The 18,866-nt window shown below is 43.0% G+C and overlaps 1 protein-coding gene across 1 annotated transcript in view; it reads right to left on the bottom strand.

Annotated features, from left to right (window-relative positions):
* The window catches only part of TNRC6C (trinucleotide repeat containing adaptor 6C), a 137,392-nt gene that overhangs the window by 80,112 nt on the left and 38,414 nt on the right, over positions 1–18,866 (bottom strand). Inside the window, 1 exon segment of the mRNA XM_031657814.1 lies at positions 7,079–9,679. Within this exon segment, the coding sequence (XP_031513674.1) occupies positions 7,079–9,679 (2,601 nt within the window).

The raw sequence follows: 18,866 nt of genomic DNA, 5'->3' as shown, positions 1-18,866 counted from the left end.
CAGCACAGCTGGAATACCTGCTATGGCTGAGAGACATCTCTGAAGAGCTGCGAATAGGCAGCAAAATGAACACACAACAAATTCTAGACTAAGATTAGTATTAGCAGTAGACTCCCTGCCAGTTTTCTGATTGGCATATGTAATATTTTACTTCTAGCCACTGTTGGAAGACACAGTGAGATGTCACTACCCCACTGCTGCTGGTTTACTTGGATCAATTGTGTAATGGCCTTCATATTTAACTCTAAAATTATCTACATTTCGGTGAAATCGGAGTTCAGAGGTGAAATCCCTGGAAGTTCTTGTTCAATTTCATTGTGAGATTCAGAGCCAACTACGAGGCTCCGTTGCTCACTAAATGGTTTTATTAATTAATATTCAGTGTTCTCTTGTGTGGCTGCAAGTTGGTTTTTAAGTGTCCCAGAATATTTATGTCTGCGTACGCAAGGTAATCATGTTGCTCTGAGTATTTTTAGGGCCTGCTTTCATTCCCTTAGAACACACAAAAATGTTATGTTTGCACTTTGGCCCTTTCTGCCACATCCCACTAACTGGTAAAACAGCAGACTGATTTTATGATGACTTAATAGCTTCATATGCACAGCAGAACACAAGGTCCTGCAATTCTGGCTTGCACCAGAGACAGTAATTGAGGCAATGTTGAAGGAGGAGGATGTGTGTGAGCCAGTGTAGACAACTTTACATCCTGTGTCAGGTGTGGACTCTGGAGCCCTTCTCAGGCAGCCTACAATTTCTGATACAAAGACAGGCACAGGGATATTTCTCTGGACTAATACTGCTGTTTTATCTCCAGAATGAATCTGAACCAGGTCCAGACAATCAAGTTTAGGAAGCTATACTGCATTTCCTAAAATACTATGTTTTCCTCAGGCTCACAGAAAACTAATTAAAATCAACAAGCATAGGACAAAAATGACTGTACTGTAGCATTCGCTCCTTTAAAACAACACATATACAAAACATGTAATTCGGAAATCATATTTTATAAGACAGGAGAGATCAATACCCTTAAGTGGCAATGATCAACAACTTAAAACCCAAACTCTGACATAAGTGAAAATTCTACAAATTCAGCATAGGTCAACAGCAAAATTGCATAAAACCTAAAAACACCAACTTTAAAAATAGCAGAAATTTCATGAGGTAGTCACAAGTGGAAGGCTTCTGTCTGGGAGTCCCAATAGCTATGGAAAGCTGTGCAGGCATTCAAGCCAGTGGGCAGCACGGCCTGGCAGGTGCTGAGACTGCTGCTGCCCTTGCTGACCCTGACTGCCCAGATGGCACAGTCCCCAGAGAGGAGGGCAAGGGGCTGCCACCGGGGGTAATGCCACTCCTGCATGCTGTCACCTCTATGAAGGGAACTGGTGTGGAACTGTTAATTCTACAGTCTCAAAGAATAGCTTGGTCTAACAAGCTTGGAGAGTGAAAGGCTATGATTACTTGTAATTCTTAAGTAATCATACTTATGATTTTTGCTCTCACTGCAAAAGAAGGCTTGGTTCATGTCTGAGACTTATACATCACAGGTAATACAGGGCAGGAATAATATTCAGTGTAGCCACTTTATGCCAGAGGTAGAAAAACAGATTGTTATAAATGAAAAAAATGAATAATCCCATATGTTGTGCAACATACTAAACTTGACATACTTTCAGCATGTGAGCATACTTCTACATGGAAAAAAATTTGTGTAACTTTGTCTGTTAATTGGTAAAACTAGATTTTCAACTGCTCCTATAATACTGCTACAACTACAAAGAGCACACACATGCACCGGCTGCAAGAGTTGCAGGGGAGAACAGAGTACACTGTTAAGGTGTAGCAGTTACAGCACATTTTCCTTCTTTCTATTTGGTGATAATACACGCAATTTGTTTAAAAAACTATAAATATTTTTCATATAAAAGATAATTATTTTGGCTCTTTTAACTGAACAAGAATGCCCTTTTCGGAGTGAAGCTCCCATGTTTTAGCTATCAAAAATGAGTTAAAAGTAGTTTCTGGGCAAGGCGCGGTGGCTCATGCCTGTAATCCCAGCACTTTGGGAGGTCAAGGCTGGCTGGCAGATCATGAGGTCAGGAGATTGAGACCATCCTGGCTAACACAGTGAAACCCCATCTTTACTAAAAATATAAAAAAATTAGCCAGGTGTGGTGGCGGGTGCCTGTAGTCCCAGCTACTCGGGAGGCTAAGGCAGGAGAATGGCGTGAACCCGGGAGGCGGAGTTTGCAGTGAGCTGAGACTGCGCCACTGCACTCCAGCCCAGGCAGAGAGCGAGACTCTGTCTCAAAAAAAGAAAAAAAAAAAAAAAAGTAGTTTCTGGGCCGGTCATGGTGGTTCATGCCTGTAATCCTAGCACTTTGGGAGGCTGAGGTGGGTGGATCACTTGAGGTCAGGAGTTCCAGACCAGCCTGGCCAACATGGTGAAACCCCATCTCTACTAAAAATACAAAAATGAGTCAGGCATGGTGGTGCTCGCCTGTAATCCCAGCTACTTGGGAGGCTGAGGCAGGAGAATCGTTTGAACCCGGGAGGTGGAGGCTGCAGTGAGACGAGAGCGTGCCACTGCACTCTAGCCCAGGCAACAGAGTGAGATGCCTCAAGAAAAAAAAAAAAAAAGTAGTTTCTGGCCAGGCATGGTGGCTCACACCTGTGATCCCAACACTTTGGGAGGCCAAAGTGAGAGGATGGCTTGAGGCCAGGAGTTTGAGACTAGCCTGGGCAACACAGCATGACTCTGTCTCTAAAAGAAAAAGTTTCTAAAGATAACATATCCTTAGATATCCTCCAATGGGGAGATCCTCCAACAAACGCAATATGGTTCTAACCTCTGTAGGGTGTCATGGATATAATATTTTACATATATATTACACATCTGAGACTTCACCATCTCCCTCCCACATACGTACCCTTGGAGAGCTACTTAATCTCCTAGGTCTCATTTGTAAAATGAGGCCCAAGGAGCTGTAAAGATTCAGTGTGAGACGATCCATAAAAATGTTCCATACATGACAGCCAAGCATGGCCAGACCACACTTATTGCAAGACTCCAGTGCCAGGCACAGGGCCCTCTGTAGCTTGAGCTCTTCCAGGAATTGGCACTCAAATTGGGACTATCCACTAAGGGTAGATGGGACATGCAAGCCAATTTAAAATAGTCATGGGCTGCATAATGACGTTTTGGTCAACTGACTGCGTAGATGACAATGGCCCCCTAGGATTATGTATAATGGAGCTGAAAATTTCCCATCATCTAATGATGCTGCACCCATCATAATGCAGCGGAATGCATTTCTCATGTGTTTGTGGTTATGCTCGTGTAAACGAACCTACTGTGCGGCCAGTCACAGCAAGGTCTAGCACACACAACCGATGATGCTAATACAGGACTATGTTACCGGTTTATGTCTTTACTGTACTTCCTGTTACTGCATCTCCAATGGGACAATGTATGGAGGTGGACAACAGTGATACTGAAGATCCTGGTCCTGTGCAGGCCTAGGCTAATGTGTGTGTTCGTGTCTTAGTTAACAAAAAAGTTTAAAAGGTACAAAAAAAAGCTCACAGAATAAGAGTATAAAAAATAATTTTGTACAGCTGTACAATGTGTTTGTGTTTTAAGCTAAGTGTTACTGAAGAAAGAAAGGTATCTTTTAATAAATGTAGTGTGGCCTAAGTGTACAGTGTTCACCAAGTCTACGGCAGTCTCCAGTGGTGCGCAGCAGTCTCCAGTGGTGTGCAGTAGTCTCCCATGGTGCACAGTGGTGAACTGTACTTTGCAGTGATGTACAGTAGTCTCCAGTGGTGCACAGTAGTCTGCAGTGGTGTATAGTGGTGTATAGTAGTGTAGTCTGCAATAGTCTCCAGTAATGTGCAGTAGCTCCAGCAGTGTACAGTAGTTTGCAGTGGTATATAGTAGTTTGCAGTAAGTAGTGTATATTAGTTTGAGTAGTCTGCAGTAGTGTACAGTAGTCTGCAGTGGTATACAGTAGTGTACAGTAGTCTGAAGTGGTATACAGTAGTGTACAGTAGTCTGCAGTAGTCTCCAGTAGTGTGCAGTAGCTCCAGCAGTGTACAGTAGTTTGTAGTGGTGTATAGTAGTTTGCAGTAGTCTGCAGTAGTGTACAGTAGTCTGCAGTGGTGTATAGTAGTGTACAGTAGTCTGAAGTGGTATACAGTAGTGTACAGTAGCATGCAGCAGTCTCCAGTGTACAGTAGTCTGCAGTGGTGTACAGTAGTCTGCAGTAGTGTCCCAGGCCTTCACATCCACTCACCACTAACTCACTGACTCGCCCAGAGCCACTCCCAGTCCTGCAAGCTCCACTCATGGTAAGTGCCCTATACAGGTGCACCATTTTTAATCATTTATACCATATTTTAATGTTCCCTTTTCACGTTTAGCTATGTAAATACTTACCATCGTGCTACAACTGCCGACAGTATTCAGTACAGTAATATGCTGGGCAGGTTTGTAGCCCAGGAGCAATGCCTGTACCACACAGCCTAGGTGATTAGGAGACTATGCCACCCAGGTTTATGTAACTATACTTTATGTTAACACAATGCTGAAATTGTCTGATGACACATTTCTTAGAATGTATCACCATTGTTAAGCGATGCATGACCATATTAATTCTGTTCCTGGAGCTTTTTTGTTGTTGTTTAAAGAAATGGGGTCTCATTATGTCGCTCAGGCAGGCTTTGAACTCCTGGGCTCAAGCCATCCTCCCACCTCAGCCTCCCAAGTAGCTGGCATTACAGGTGGGGGCTCTCAGATCACTTTCTGCATACCTTTACTATAACGCTAATTAAACTCTATTAAATTTGATATTACTGGCCTGTCCCACCAGACTATTCCTTACTTAGGAAGAATCTTCTTTTTCTTTTTTGAGACAGAGTTTCGCTCTGTCGCCCAGGTTGGAGTGCAATGGCCCCAATTCAGCCCACTGTAACCTCTGCCTCCCGGGTTCAAGCGATTCTCCTGCCTCCACCTCCTGAGAAGCTGGGATTATAGACATGCACCACCATGCCTGGCTAATTTTGTATTTTTAGTAGAGACGGGGTTTCACCTTGTTGGTCAGGCTGGTCTCAAACTCTTGACCTCAGATGATCTGCCCGCCTTGGCCTCCCGAAGTACTGGGATTACAGGCGTGAGCCACCACGCCCGACCTAATCTTATTTTTCAAATCCCTTCATTTTCCTTCTTCCTGCTTCTCCTTATCCTCCCAAGTACTTTATAAAATGTAAGGGCCTAGAAATATTAGTCATATATTAGTAAAAAATTGGAATAACAAATTCAAGTACTCCAAGGAACCAGTCAGTTAACGTAAACAGGCCCAGTGTAAGAACAGCAGCACAAGCTTGATAATGCTCAATGGCTACTGATCAAAAGCCTCAGTGCTGGGAATCATCAGGGGTCGGGGGGCAATGTGACACTGTATGGAGAGAACGCACAGGCCTTTATGAAGGCAAGTGGCTCTGACTGACTGCTGCCATGTGAATCCAATGTGTCAGACTTTTCAGGTTTCCAAATGAAGCCAGAAATCTGTAATTTAATATAAAACATCTGCATTAAAAAATGCCAATTCACAGAGAAAATGTGGGCCAAAAATGCACATTTGTGGGACTAGGTGCAGCCCATGGACCGCTGGCTTTTGACCTCTGGTTTAGTGACATTGATGTGTTAGGTGGAGGCTAAAACTGTCTTGAGGATCCATAAAGGACTCCTGATGTGGCAGCCTTACTGAGGTACAAGTGAACTACCAAGCAGTCTACGAGGAGGCTGGAGGGCCCAGCTGGTGGGCCAGGGGAGGTCCTGTAGGGCAGTCATAATTGAATTAATGTAGCAAGCAGGACAGTCTCCTGTTGAATGCTTATGACAAAAACTAAAAAGGTGCCCAAATGCCCAGGCTGCCCTACACAAGATGGTGATTCCCCAACTCCACTGGTCCCCAGCGTGCAGACCTTCCAGGCTTACTGTTTCCTCCCCTGCACCATCACCGCCCAACACTATGTATATACTTTAATGCACGTGCTGTTGCCTCCCTCACTAGATCTAGACCCCACCATGGCAGGGTTTTGACTGTTTTGCTCCCTGCAGTTTACCCAGCTACTAGGGCACAGCCTAGAACGTGGCAGGTCCCAATAAATTCACTGGTGATCTCTGGGCCCTGACATTGCCCAGCAACTCTCCAGGGGCCCCAGTCAAGTCAGTTCTCTGTTCCTGTCCTCTACATGGGCTAATGCACGCTCCCCGTCTACTCATGCCACTGCTCCTGGCCAGCCTTCCTCCACTCTGGGCTGCTATCCACACTCCCAGAGAAAAAAGAACCCCAGAAGGTGGCCTTGGCCCTCTGGCCATGACAGCCTGGACCACCTGTGCAGTGCTTTTTCCTGCTCCTTGCTTCGCAAGATGGGTGAAGTGCCCTTGTCCTGCTGGATGCAGGGATCTCTTCCCTCTTCACTCATTCTCATCTCCATTTGTTCCTTTCTAACAGCTCTGAAACATGCTCGCGACTTTGCCACCTTAAAATCTCTCTGCTCTGGACCTCGCCCCTCTGGCTGAGAACTGGTCTTTCATATCTGGGACCTTTTACTGTCCCCACTGGACACAGCGGGCTCTGAGCCTCCTGCTGTGCTCATGGGCATGCCAGTGAACTGACACAGTCATCTGCACACTTGCCCAAGTTCTGAGCCATGTCTATCCTATCTTCTTCTTTGCACCTGTATCCAAATGGTTACGAAATCTTGGAATCATGCACTGTCATTGTCTTCAAATCCATCGTCTCCACCCCAGGCCACCACTGCCACCACCCAAACATTCGCTTGATGTTCTACTGAGTGTGCTTAATATATTTTTTTCTTGAACAGAAAACCACCAGAGGATCCTGCTTTGCTCTCACTGGATAATCTTTAGAAACAATATTGCAGGGAACTGAAATTATTTTAATGCTATCTGCTATTAAAAAAAACACTACTCAGAGTATTCATGAATATATAATGAGAATAAGCTTTTTTTTTTTTTAACTTGTAAAGAAACATGAAATACCTTTCATACCTGGACCGAGCAACGGTGATCGATTCAGCTGAGTATTGGCCTGGTGCGGTGGCGGCGTCTCGACCCTGTGTGTGGTGTTGCTCGTGGTAGTGGTGGTGGTGGTGGTATTGGTTGTGGTACTGCTCTGGATGACCGGGTTGTTTCTATCCCACATGTTTACAGTTTTATTGTTATAGTTGCTTGGGTCCCCCCAAGCTGAGGTACCATCATCAATTTCCATTTTGCGGCGAATGGACGGTGGAGAGGGTTCTTCCCAGCCAGTTGCCTCACTGCTGTCCTTCTGTTTGACTGGTACTGGCCCCCCGATCCACCCTGTTCCTGTCTGTTTCACAGAAGCAGCTCCTCCCCAGTTACTCACATTGTTGTCTTGGGGTTTGCTAGCCCAGTTCTGTTGGGGGCCAGGTTTTAAAGTCTCCCCCCAGTTTGTACCTGGATTGGCCTTTGTATTTGTGCTGTTGCCCCAGCCACTGCTCCCAGATCTCGTGGTGTCATTCCAACCAGACCCTGACCTATTACTGTCAGCATCCCATCCAGATCCATTTTTTTTCCCATCCCCCAAGTGTCCAAGGACAGATGATGAATCTGCCCAATCTCCCCCTCCGGCACTCCAGGCTGGATTTGATCTTTGTCCATCTCCCCAGTGTTGGGATTTGGGCTTTGGAGGCTCACCCCAGGTGGGTGACTTGTCCTCCTGATTTGCGGCCCCACTCCAAGCATGGCCACTCTTGGCAGCAGCAGCAGTACTAACAGCAGTAGAGCTTATCGAGTCCCCCCAAACCCCCGGGCCACTTGGCGCTTTGTTGTTGCTGTCTCCCCAACCTGTGTTTGCTGGCACAGCGGCAGGTGGCGCATTGACCCACCCAGATACTGAAGAGGTATTTGTACTGTTCATGATGGACCCATCGTTCTTCCCCCCTGAGTTTGAAGGCTGAGTAGCTGCACAACCCCAGGCCTCTGTCCCATTGTCATTTTTCCTTTCAGACCTAGGGGATTCTTCAAATTCCCAGGCAGTGTTTTGCTTTACAGGAGTCTGTCCCCAACCAGTATTAGATAGAACTCTTGGGTCAAGATCATTCCTTGGCAACTGGATATGCCCTTGGTCTATAATCCCTTTATCTCGCCTTCGACCTTCTCCCGTTCCTTCCCTCCCAGTGCTTCCTTCATTGTGGTTGCCAGAACCATCACTACTTCCTTCACTTGCTGTAGTTCCAGAAGATGCCGCTTTGGCCCAGGAGTTCATGTGTTCACCACCAGGCTGCACGGTAGGGTTCTGGCTGGTGACACTAGGACTCTCCCACCCTGTTGATCCTTTCCCATTGATGTCACTATTGGAATGCTGGTTTGGGGGCTTTCCCCATTCCCCATTCACACCGTTAGAGGTGCTTCGGCTGGGGTGGCCCCAAGCTCCCGAATGGATATTACCAACGCCATTGTTGCCACTGCCCCTTCCCCAGGCGAGTATTCCAGGACCAGCAGGAGGTCCTGAATCCCAAGCATTTCCTCCATTTCCTTCCTTTTGCACAGCACTGCTGGATCCGTTTTGTTTAGCACTTAATGCTGAGTTCACAGTGTCTCCATTCCCCTGACTGAACCCAGAATTGCTATTTCCTGTGGCAGGGTTACCTGGGGACAGTCCCCATACAGAATTGCTTATTCCTTCAGCACTGCCCCCACTGACTTGAGAAACTGATGATCCGTTAGCACCAGGAAGGCTTTGCAGGTGGGGCGGGATGATGGCCCCCATACCAACAGCCATGCCCCAGTTTGGCAGTCCATTTGTCTGCATTGCATTGATAGGGTTGGGTGAAGAGTTCATGGGGTTAGTGTTATTTGGTCCATCAGTGTTAAGGTTCTGAGGTTGTGCGCTGAAAGACACATTCTGAGAAGTGGACGTTTGTGGTTCTGTGCTCTCTTGCGGCAGCAAGTTTCCCCAAGCACCTAAAGTGCCTGTTGGGTTCCCGTTCTGGTTGCCCATATTTTGACCTATGGCACTGACTGGACTGCAAATACTGGAAGGGTTGCCTGTCGCCACGGTTCCTTCATGTCCAAGTACAGGCCAGGCAGCTGGGTTGGCATTAGGATTAAGGTTAAGATTAATGCCAGCATTGGAGTTGGAAGCACCCCAGCAATTCTGACTTCTCCCATCTCCAATCATAGTGTCCATTTTTCCATCCCCACCACTGATAGAGCAGTGAGCCAGGCCAGAGCTGGAGCCTGTGGCTACACCCCACACTCTGGTCGCACTTCCATTACTGTTCGCTCCCCCTGCTCCAAGGGCACTCTGATTAGAAGGGCTTTGGACGAGTGCGCCATTGGTGCCATTATTGCCATTTGTCTTCTTGGTATGTCCAGTGAAGTTGCCCTGGGCACTCCCTGTAGCCATGCTACTGTTCTCTGAGCCACAGTTGGAGGCAGAGTCAGTGTCTGTAGTACATTCTGAGGCAGATTCAGTCTCTGTTCCTGTGATGGAAGGCCACGCCTCCTTGTCAGTCCTATCTATTATCACTTTATCCCAGCTGCAGTTGGCTTCGCTTCTGTAAGTAGGCTGCTGTCCCCAGTGGGAATTTTCATAATGATCTGCCAATCCACTATGACTGAGATCTGAAAAAGATGAAACAAAATTCAAAATTAGATTTTCTACCCATTTGTCAATGAATCAACTGTTAACTAGTCTTTGGGGAAGCTCTTTATTTCAAGTCTTCAAATCTGAATGACAAGCACTAAAAAATGACTTAAAGAAAAAAGCTATTTGTCTTCTTAATAGATCCCATTTTAAGAAGCATTAATGTTTTTAAAATTATATCAATTCTTACCACTACACCATACTATTATTCCCCCTGGAGAATATTCACAATGCACATTAGCACATTAGCATCTCTGAAAGCATCTGTAGTAAAGCCAGCTCTGAAAGATACATGACTTTGCAACTCCTATAAATATAGAGACTGAGAAATGCTGGCAATGACAGTAAGTTCACGTGGAGTTTTGAATAAAGCTTATAGTTCTCTTTAAGATCTCTAATTAGATTACAGTATTATATAGAGGCGAAACATGGCTTTCAGTAGGAAAAAGTTGTAAATTGCATTGCAGAATCATAACAGAACCAATATTTGGGGTGGGGGAAGTGGTGACAGAAGGAAAGAGAGAAAAGACAAGGAGACAATGCTATCAAAATGTTATCAAAAATACTAAGGATTAGAAATGTTTAATTAGATGTATACTACTTTATCTGATCTTATCTGCAATTTGGTTTATCACTATCTCCTGAACATTCATAAAAAAAAAAAAATCTGTAGCTCAAGGACATCACTAAAAAAAAGAAAAAAGAAGAAAAAGAATCTCAGCCCTACAGGTGCTATCTTTTGGATCTCTAAGGATTCCCTCTATCCTTGTTTTCTATTTTTTTAGTCTTTTCTTTGGAGATCCCTAGAATAACTACATGTCATCTTCTTACAGTATTTAACTCTTCGGGTCCTTTTAAAGAATCCCCTGTGTGGATCTGCATTTTATTTCCTATGACTTTAATCATTATTTAAGTATTTCCAACATCGCAGTCAAACTTATATTCCAATCAACTTTTTGGCAGACTTTATTCAAAGTATGTATCACTCAAAAATAAAGTAAAAGAAATGTTAAAAAAAATCATTTAACCTAAATATACAACAAACCACATATATGATTTAGAAATCCTTGGTGAATTTCTCTAAATACTACAATATACAAATAAATTGCAATAAAATATTTTCTTCTCTTTTAGAACCTTTTAATTATGTTCTCTTCAAATTTATTTTAACAAGAAAAATCTTATATACAGTTAAAACATGAATTTCCCAAATAAATGCTCTTTTACAGTTTGATGTAAACGAAAAAAAGTGTGTAAAAAATTATCATTATCATTAGAAAGACCATACTAAAGCTAATATCAACCTAAAAGACATTTTTATTGCTTGATTTAAGAGCAATGTAATGATTTTATAATTATGCTCTAGGTGATTTCAAAGTAGGTATGTAATTCCAGGTGAAAATTACAAAGGAAAAATGAAGACAGGCAACAGAAAACTTTAAATGTTGAAACTGCTATAAAATGACTAGGTTCTTTTCACTGCCAAATATTAGGGGTTGGATCTATAACCCTGGTTTATGACAATTTGGTTTCGCACATACTCGAAAAACTATCTAATATAATAACTGACTAAAGAGATAAATGAGCCATTCCTCATTTAACACAGAAAATAAGACCAAGTTAACACACAGAGATTATGGCTTGTTGTCAGCAAATATTGTCACATTTCATTTTAACACCAGTTTGGGTTCCCTCAGGGACAGGTTGTGCCATAAGGCAGGCTGTCTCTTGACTAGGATAGCACTCACTGCAACCCACACCCAGAAAGCAGGGGGTTAACAACCGATGCATTCTTTCCCATAGTGAGTTGCCATTTGAATACACAGTATTATTGGTTCCATTCCACGACAGTCACACTGTAAAATGATCTGCCCTCTGTTAATGGTCTACTTCCAGGACTTGAGGATTGCTCGGCCCCCAATTTGACAGGTTCACACTCAGTTACATGACAGGTTTGAAAGAAGGATAGCATTATAAGCTGGTGGCTAATAAATGCTGTTGGACAACTGTCTAGCCACATGAAATGAAAGTAGATCCCTTATAGCGTATACAAAAATACATTCTAGATAAAGTAAAGAGCTAATTAGGAAAAGCAAAACTACTTAAAGCTTACTAAGGAAACACAGGAGACCATCTTTATGACCCTGGACATTGTATCTTCTTATAGAAGACATGAAATATATAAGACATAAACAGGTGATAAATTTGACTATGCTAATATTAAAAACATCTATATAACAAAAGATATCATATAATGAAAGCTAAAAAAACAAGCCACAGCAGGAAGAAGATACAACAGATAATGTAGTATGGTTATTAGATTAAAGAATTCCTGGCCAGGCGCAGGGGCTCTCGCCTGTAATCCCAGCACTCTGGGAGGCTGAGGCGGGTGGATCACCTGAGGTCAGGAGTTCAAGACCAGCCTGGCCAACATGGTGAAACCTCGACTCTACTTATACAAAAATTAGCTGGGAGTGGTGGTGCACGCCTGTAATTTCAGCTACTTGGGAGGTTGAGGCAGGAGAATCGCCTGAACCTGGGAGGTGGAGGTTGCAGTGAGCCGAGATTGAGCCACTGCACTCCGGCCTAGGCAACACAGTGAGACTCCATCTCAAAAAAAGAATCCTAAAAATCAGTAAGAAAAAGGCCAACAACTCAATCAGAAATGGGAAAAGGATAGGAACAGGCAATTTAAAAAAGAGAAAACTAGGCCGGGCGCGGTGGCTCAAGCCTATAATCCCAGCACTTTGGGAGGCCGAGACGGGCGGATCACGAGGTCAGGAGATCGAGACCATCCTGGCTAACACGGTGAAACTCCGTCTCTACTAAAAAATACAAAAAACTAGCCGGGCGAGGTGGCGGGCGCCTGTAGTCCCAGCTACTCGGGAAGCTGAGGCAGGAGAATGGCGTGAACCCGGGAGGCGGAGCTTGCAGTGAGCTGAGATCCGGCCACAGCACTCCAGCCTGGGTGACAGAGCGAGACTCAGTCTCAAAAAAAAAAAAAAAAAAAAAAAAAAAAAAGAGAAAACTCATAAGCCATTAACATATGAAAAAATAATCAACCTCATTAATAATTAAGAAATGCACCTTAATGTCACACTCTAGATGAAAGTGACACAACACTAAGATTTTTGAATTGTGGTTCCCTCTGGGGGTGGGATGGGGACCAGAATGGAGTTGGAGGGTGATACCTATAACATTTCTAAAACAGAGAGTCCTGAAGCAAATTTGGCGTGCTATTATGTTAAATCTCTATTGTGAATATAGTTACATTATTTTCTGTATACTTCTATTGAAAAAATATTTTTAAAAATTTTAATTTTTATGCTTAAATGTGATCCAAATCAGGTGGCAGAGCAGTCTGATCAAAAACCCATCTGATCCCTTAATTAAGTGTCTAATTTCTGAAGGTGAGTTCCTTGAGGGCATGGCAAATATCTTTTTAGTTTTCCATTCAAAATGCTTGCCACATATAGGCAAACAATATATGTTTCCTGGGCAAAAAAAACCATAAATGCACAGTGCTACAATCTGAGTTCTAGCTGAAGTCACCAATCAGCTGCACTTGTACAGCCCAGATTGCTTTGAACAAGCACATCTGTCTTCTGAGGGAACCACTTCCACTACAATGACGTCTCTTACTCTGACCTTCCCAGGCTTTGAGGTGTAGATCTCAACTATGCCACAGCAAAATAACCATCAACAGGGCAATACTGGCAGGAAGCAAAGTCACTTCTACAAAGGCCAATATCCACCCCTAACAGCTGAAGTGCCATAAGGATGGCCATATAGGATGCCATAAGGATGAAGTCATGCCTGTTGAGTTTACATACCGGGTATTTCTAGAACCTTTTCCATTAAAACAAGAAACAAAACTTCCCTCTAACTGCCCCTATTCCAAGCACCCTCATATCTTGACTGGATTACTGTCAATAACTTTCCAACAGGTCTCTACCCACGCCCCCTCCTGTGCCCCCCACCCCCTCAACAATGTGCCCAACACTGCATACAGTGCTCTTTTCCAAATGAATGCCCAGTGTGTCACCAACGGTTGGGTCTCTTTTGAGGCCGCTCATATCATTCTTTCTCTTGCTCTGTGCTCCAGACAGTTCCTCAAGGTGCCATCTGTGTCCTGCCCTCCCAAAGACAGGGCTGTTAAAGGTGCCATCCCCTACCTGGGCTCAATGTCTATTCTTTTTTCCTATCTCAAATCCATGGACATTTAATTTGGGACATTTTTGTTCCATAGTTATGACTCCCTCATACATTCATTGTAACAGTCTTCCTTTCAAGTCACTTAGACCAACCAGGGTGGCAAACCATTTCTGTAAAGGGCCTAATAGCCAAAATGCTTCAGGCTCTCTGGGCCATATAGTCTCTGTCACAACTACTCATTTCTGCTGCAGTGGCATAAAAGCAGAATGAGTGTGGCTGTGTGCCAACAAAACTTTATTTCCAAAAATAGGTGGTGGGCCAGATGTGGCTCATGGGCCCAGAGCTTGCCAACTCGATTGAAACAATAACTATTATTGAGTGCCTCCTATGTGCAGTTACTGTGCTGGGGACGCAGTCATAAACAAGATGAACGGCCTCTCTCTCATGGAGCACACATTCTAGTGTGAGTCATCGTGTGACTGGCTGGTTCTCCCTCTAGGCTGTAAACACCATGAAGGCAAGCGGTGCCTATTTTGGTCCTATTTTTATTGCCAGTGTTCAGCAGAGTACCTGACAGAGAAGAAGCAGTAAATAAACATCCATTGAATGAATGAATGAATAAATAATTCTTATCAATACTTGAAAGCAGTTTGCTAGTAAATGATGCTTAAATTTTCAGTCTTGAAGGTAAAATTAAGATTAAGCTTAGGTTGCCATGTTGACTAGCAACCAACTTAACTGAAGTTATTCGCAAAAATACTGGATTATCTATTCAGAAAAGTTAGTACAAGAGGAACTGACAGTTCAAAATCCTTTTTAGTTAGAAAAAATTACAACTGAGACTATGAATCTCTGTTGAAAACATAGATAGGGTTTGATAATAAGTTACACTACCTCACTCCTAGGTATATACCCAAAAGAAAGGAAATCAGTATATTGAAGAGATAGCTTTGATGTTTGCTGCAGCACTACTCACAACAACCAAGATTTGGAAGCAACCTACGTGTCCATAAACAGATGAATAAAGAAAATATGGCACATATACACAATGGAATACTGTTCAGCCATAAAAAGAATAAGATCCTGTCATTTGCAACAACATGGATGGAACTGGAGGTCACTATGTTAATTAAAATAAGCCAGGCAGAGGAAGACAAGCTTTGCATGTTTTCACTTATTTGTGGGAGCTAAAAATGAACATAACTGAACTTACGAAGATAGAGGCTAGGAAGGGTAGTGGGAGAGTGAGGGTTGGGGAGAAGTGGAGATGGTTAATGGGTACAAAAAATAATTAGAAAGAATAAATAAGACCTAGTAATTACCAGCATAACTGGCTGACTATAGCTAAAAATAATTTCACTGTCCATTTAAAAATATAAAAGAGTATAATAGGATTATTTGTAACACAATGGATAAATGCTTGAGATAACTGATACCCCATTCATCCTGATGTGATTATTACACATTGCATGCCTGTATCAAAATACCTCATGTAACCCATAAATATATATACCTTCTATGTACCCAGAAAAATAAAAACAATTATAAAAAATATAAGTTTTACTACAGAAGTCAACTTGGAACAATGCTATTTTACTTAAAAAGGAACCAGTGAATCAACCATCTCTTTTCTCCCACCTCTAATAGCCTCTTTGCGCTTCTTGGGATAGGCTGCAGCCTCACGGCCATGCTGTGGCCTGGTACATCTTCTGTCACAGAAGAGGAGCAGGGAGTGTGCCCAGCCAGCCCAGCCCACTGGAGTTTCAGGCTGCAGCTGCTGACATTCCATGTTTGGCTACCATTACGAGACATACTGCTATTCTTTTTTCCTTTTTTCCATACTTTTGCTGCTCTCTTGTTCCTTACTTCTTGGTTCTTCCACCTCATCAAATGGTCTGGCTCTCCAAAAATTAATTTTACTGAAAATTCAATGCAGGTTCATGGAAAAAGAAAAAAGTACCTACCACTTATAAACTCTCTTTTGAAGGGCAGGCTTAGGGATCTCTCTGAAAATTATAAATATAAAACCCCCAAACCGGGGACTGTATTGCATACTGAACTAATTAAAATATGCTTTTAGTTCTACTCTATCAAATCTTTGAACGTCTCCTCTTCCTCCTCATCACCACCACCACCATCACCATTGTTACCACCATCACCAACAACACCGTCATTACCACCACCATCACCATCATCACCACCAGCACCATCACCGTGATCACCACTACCATCATCGTTATCTCCACCATCATCACCAACTGCATCATCACTATCACCATCGCCAATAGCACCACCATCATCATCACCACCATCACCCACATATTTTTAATCAGAATACCAGGATTTATTCCAAAAATGAAAATGTAGTCTAAAAAAGTAAACGTCGTTAAAAAAAAAAATCTGTGAAATGACTGACCTTTAAGAGTAGCCATTTTGAAATGAATGAAAACTCTGAAATGAACCAAGATTGAATTCTCTTACAGCTGTTCTAGACTGTCCTGTTCAGCACAGGAGCTTTCCAAGGCTTAAATCCATACACCTGACACACAGCAAGACTGAAAGAGTTTATAAATGAAAGTCCTCATATTCATAAGACATCACATACTTTATACCATTTCAGAGTTTGAAGTATTTCCATACACATCGGCTTAACTGAACCTTACAAACAATGTCAGTTTTATAGATGAAGAAACAGGCTCAGAGAGGCCAAGTGGCCAGGGTTTGTAACTAATAAGCAGTAAGGAATAAACTGAAATCTGGGTTTTCAGAATACAGTCTAGTGCTCTTCCCACCACATCATTCTATTATCAAATAATTCTTCCCCTAAAAAAGTCTTAAAAAGAGAAAAGAAATGAAGCTCATGTATAACGTTAAATTCTCTTTTCTTCAGCTGTTAAGTGGTTTACACAGTCTATAAATAGGTGTCTATAAAAATCTAAGCTACATAACTGTCTTAAGTGATTAAATTAAAAAGGATTACATAATAGCATGGTTGAAAGAGAAAAGCTTTCCTTTGTCTTTAAATTCCAAAATGTTTGCATATAAAGATAAATTTTTCCTGGAAAAGTATTTAATGAAGAGCTTCCAAAAGCTATGGTAAGCAAAATTTTAATGAGGTATGAGATTTAATCAGATAGGAAAGTGTGGACAAGATTTACTCAGAGGCGTGCAGAACGCTTAACTGGTGCTAACACTGACAAACAGTAAATGCGTTCATTCTTTATCATCACAGTCCTTTTAGCTGAAATAATACATTATAGTTATAAAAACTAGTTCCCAATGCTTTCAACAGTTGACAATATATGTTCACTAAGGCATATTTGATATTGTTCACTTTGATACCACAAATCCTTCGCTGCTTGGTTTTCAGGGGCAGGATAAATGCTACAACTGCTTTCAGCTTTTGAAAACCAAAGATGCCTCCCCCTCTACTGCATTTACTGGGTGTAAATATCTCAGGGAGAAAGTACTTTGAATTCAAAATTCCATTGCTGGACAGACTCCCAAACATTTCATCTGTCAACTACTATAAATACAAGGAATTATGAAATGCAGAACACAGTACAAGATTTATTGGAAACACAGAAAGTGTCCAAAAGAATAAGTTTGTTGCCTTGTGTTTTTCTTCAAAACGGCAGTAAAATGAGATTCCTTCTTCAAGGTTAAGAATCTATTAAATAAAGAAGGAAACCGGGGGCAAAGGAGGCTTGCTTCCTAATTTGGGAGGGCCTGCCCGTGCCAGCCCGGCAGAGAGAACCCACAGTAGGGAAAGCCACGGGTAAGTCTCTGCTCAGTGCGGCAGATCTTTAGCAAACAGCTCTTTTCCAAGACGCCATTTTATCCAATCTGAATTGCAGCCAAGAGCTTAGGGACGCGGAGCTACCACTCACACGCTGGAATGTTATGTCACAAACGGACTGGCGAGAAGCAGCCACTATGTGTTCTGTGTTTGTTCCGTTTCTTCTGCTCTACGAGGGGCTGACGGGTGAGGAAATACCTGCAGACGGTGCCGCCCAACCCTCCTAGGAGACGCCACCTCGCGTGCACAGCTGCCTCTACTCCTGCATCTAGGCTCGCCTGGCCTCTCGCTACAACATGTCGGCTGGGTACAGCGAGAGCCGCCTCCTGTAGAGCTGCCAGGGAGCTGCCAGGAAGCTCCCGGGGCCAGCCTGCGTCCGGGCCACCCGCGGGCGCCCGCGGCCGCAAGCCGGGCAGGGCTGGGCAATGCCCTTTCTACTCCAGGAGGCACCCGAATCATCCCCTTCAACTAGGGGTGGAGGCATGGACGGATGGGATTTTACAGCTTTGATTATCTAATTGCAGCTGACACTAAACCGATCTTCCTTCCTCTTTAAATTCTTTCAATTGTCACAAACATTTTCACTTCAGGACCCAGTTACAATTAGCATCACAGCCACTTTTCTTCTGTGTTTTTGAAAGTCAGCCAAAATAATAACGGCATTTTGCCTATTGGCTGCAGGCGAATAAACTCATCCTGCCTTTGTTTTCCGCTCTTTCTTTCTCTCTTTTTCTAAACAACTCCTAAACATTTGGCATGCCAACACTAGCTGTAATATTCTAAATGAGCCCCATATGTAAATTGGCAAGTGTCCAGCTTCTTACTTTCCTGCCTCTATCTAAAAAAGATCTAAGTAGCAAACACTGCCATATATTAATCAAAGCCTCTGTTTATAAATGTACAAAGCAGCCACCAAAACAGTACATTGTTCCGCCTTTGGCACAAGAAGTTATTATTATTATTTTTTTGACGATAAAAGCTCTCAAGTGTTTCAAGCTGGAGTTATCCTGCAAACTTGCAGAAACATAATCTGCACTGAACATGACATGATCAGGTGGCATTCTTTGGAATCTCTGGAAATCACTGTACTTACTAATAGTCATCTTCCCAGTTAAGATCTGTTGCGATTTGGCTAAATGAACTCCCATCCAAATCAGTATGTGAATTTACAAATCTACTTTTCCCTGTATTATTTTATGAGAAGGCCAATG

Source organism: Papio anubis, chromosome 17, assembly GCF_008728515.1.
Source record: "Papio anubis isolate 15944 chromosome 17, Panubis1.0, whole genome shotgun sequence".
Lineage (NCBI taxonomy): Eukaryota > Metazoa > Chordata > Mammalia > Primates > Cercopithecidae > Papio > Papio anubis.
This window is presented reverse-complemented; position numbering and strand designations above follow the sequence as displayed.